Source organism: Penaeus monodon, chromosome 29 (assembly GCF_015228065.2).
Source record: "Penaeus monodon isolate SGIC_2016 chromosome 29, NSTDA_Pmon_1, whole genome shotgun sequence".
Taxonomy (NCBI): Eukaryota; Metazoa; Arthropoda; class Malacostraca; order Decapoda; family Penaeidae; genus Penaeus; species Penaeus monodon.
This window is the reverse complement of record NC_051414.1, coordinates 28,514,026-28,515,453: the sequence shown is the minus strand read 5'-3', so window position 1 is coordinate 28,515,453 and position 1,428 is coordinate 28,514,026. Positions and strand designations below refer to the sequence as shown.

The following is a 1,428-nucleotide window of genomic DNA, read 5'->3' as shown; positions in this document are numbered from 1 at the left end:
GACTTTCAAGTGCCATGCTTCTGGTAGTTAAGAAAAGAGGACATTTGAGGTATACACGCGTCTTTTACAATGAATACTTTTCACAAGTGACTTAACTAAGAAAACTGCACTTACTGTATGACCAATGTGTATCCCCAAAATACAGTCCAGGACAAAGAAGACATGGTCTGATAAGGTCAGTGATGAGGAGGGAAAAGCGGCAACTTGTGAGTGAAAAACAGGGAGGAAAATAAAGCGAGTGAGGAAAGCTAGATTCTGAGACGCAGTGCACGTGTACCTTGTACTTCTTGATCCCTGTTCAGACCTGGTAAAAAGGGAGCGAACACTGCAGGCCAGCTCAAGCCAGACCGTAGCACTACGAACATGTTACACCGAGAGCCATCATGCTATTCGTTGGATGTGTTTTTATTTTGGTTTGTAAGCTGCAGTCTGATTGGTGCTCCCGTAAGAAAGTCGACCAATCAGTTGACAGCTTCTTCAAAAAGGGAAAGGACATTGTTTACAAAATGTTGACAGGACAATACTCACAGCTCAACAGGCAAAGACTAAATTTTCATCGTGGATAAGCAAAATTATTAATACTTCATGTACATGAAACGAAAATAAAAATCAGAAAAATAGGTGTTCTTAGTTATCAAAAAATAATAATGATAATCCACATAAATTGCACCTAATTTTGCACTACCATAAACCATAAGAAAATATTAGTGTGACTTAACCGTTATAAAAATGAAAGGGAAAGTTATAAAAGCAGGGTATGCTGTTAGGCCGGCAAAGACTACAGAAGTGAGACGCTTTTATTGTAAAGCCAATTAATTCAAAACCCGGAATTCAGTCAGGCTTTCACACACCATATAAACACCAAGAAAGATTTAAAAGGTGGCACAATTTACACATACATTCTCTTCAAAAATCATAAAAAGGAAAAACATTCGCTCATGCATCGAGAAAATCACACGAACACACATACACGTTAACACAATCACACAAAAACGAGAATCACACACACACAAAAAACAGACATAAAAATACAAGAAAAACACCATCAACATACAGAAACGCACGCACATACACAGAGGAGAAATTACCAGGCATTGACACAAACACACATCAATATCAGACGCAAACGTACGCACACCAAAACCACCCGCTCACCCAACCACGCGCACAGAATCAACCACACACCACCCGCACTCACCTCCGACCCACACGCAGAAGCGAAGGAAGTCGAGATAGCGCTCGCCCTCCACGGGATCCCAACCGAGATCTGGGTACCCGCGCTCCACAAGGTCGCTGTTGCTCTGGAGACCACACCTGGACAGGTAGACGGCGATCTTCTCCAAGTGATGCTCTCTGGGTGGACGGGAATGAAGCAGTCAATTGGTGCTCGAGTGGGTGTTTTTTATTGGAATTTTAGAATTGTGGGTT

At 41.9% G+C, this 1,428-nt stretch overlaps 1 protein-coding gene across 1 annotated transcript in view; it reads right to left on the bottom strand.

Annotated features, from left to right (window-relative positions):
* Window positions 1-1,428, bottom strand: part of LOC119591821 (ryanodine receptor-like) — a 15,858-nt gene that overhangs the window by 4,954 nt on the left and 9,476 nt on the right. Inside the window, exon 7 of the mRNA XM_037940565.1 lies at window positions 1,199-1,353. Within this exon, the coding sequence (XP_037796493.1) occupies window positions 1,199-1,353 (155 nt within the window). The remainder of the gene's footprint in view (window positions 1-1,198; window positions 1,354-1,428) is intronic.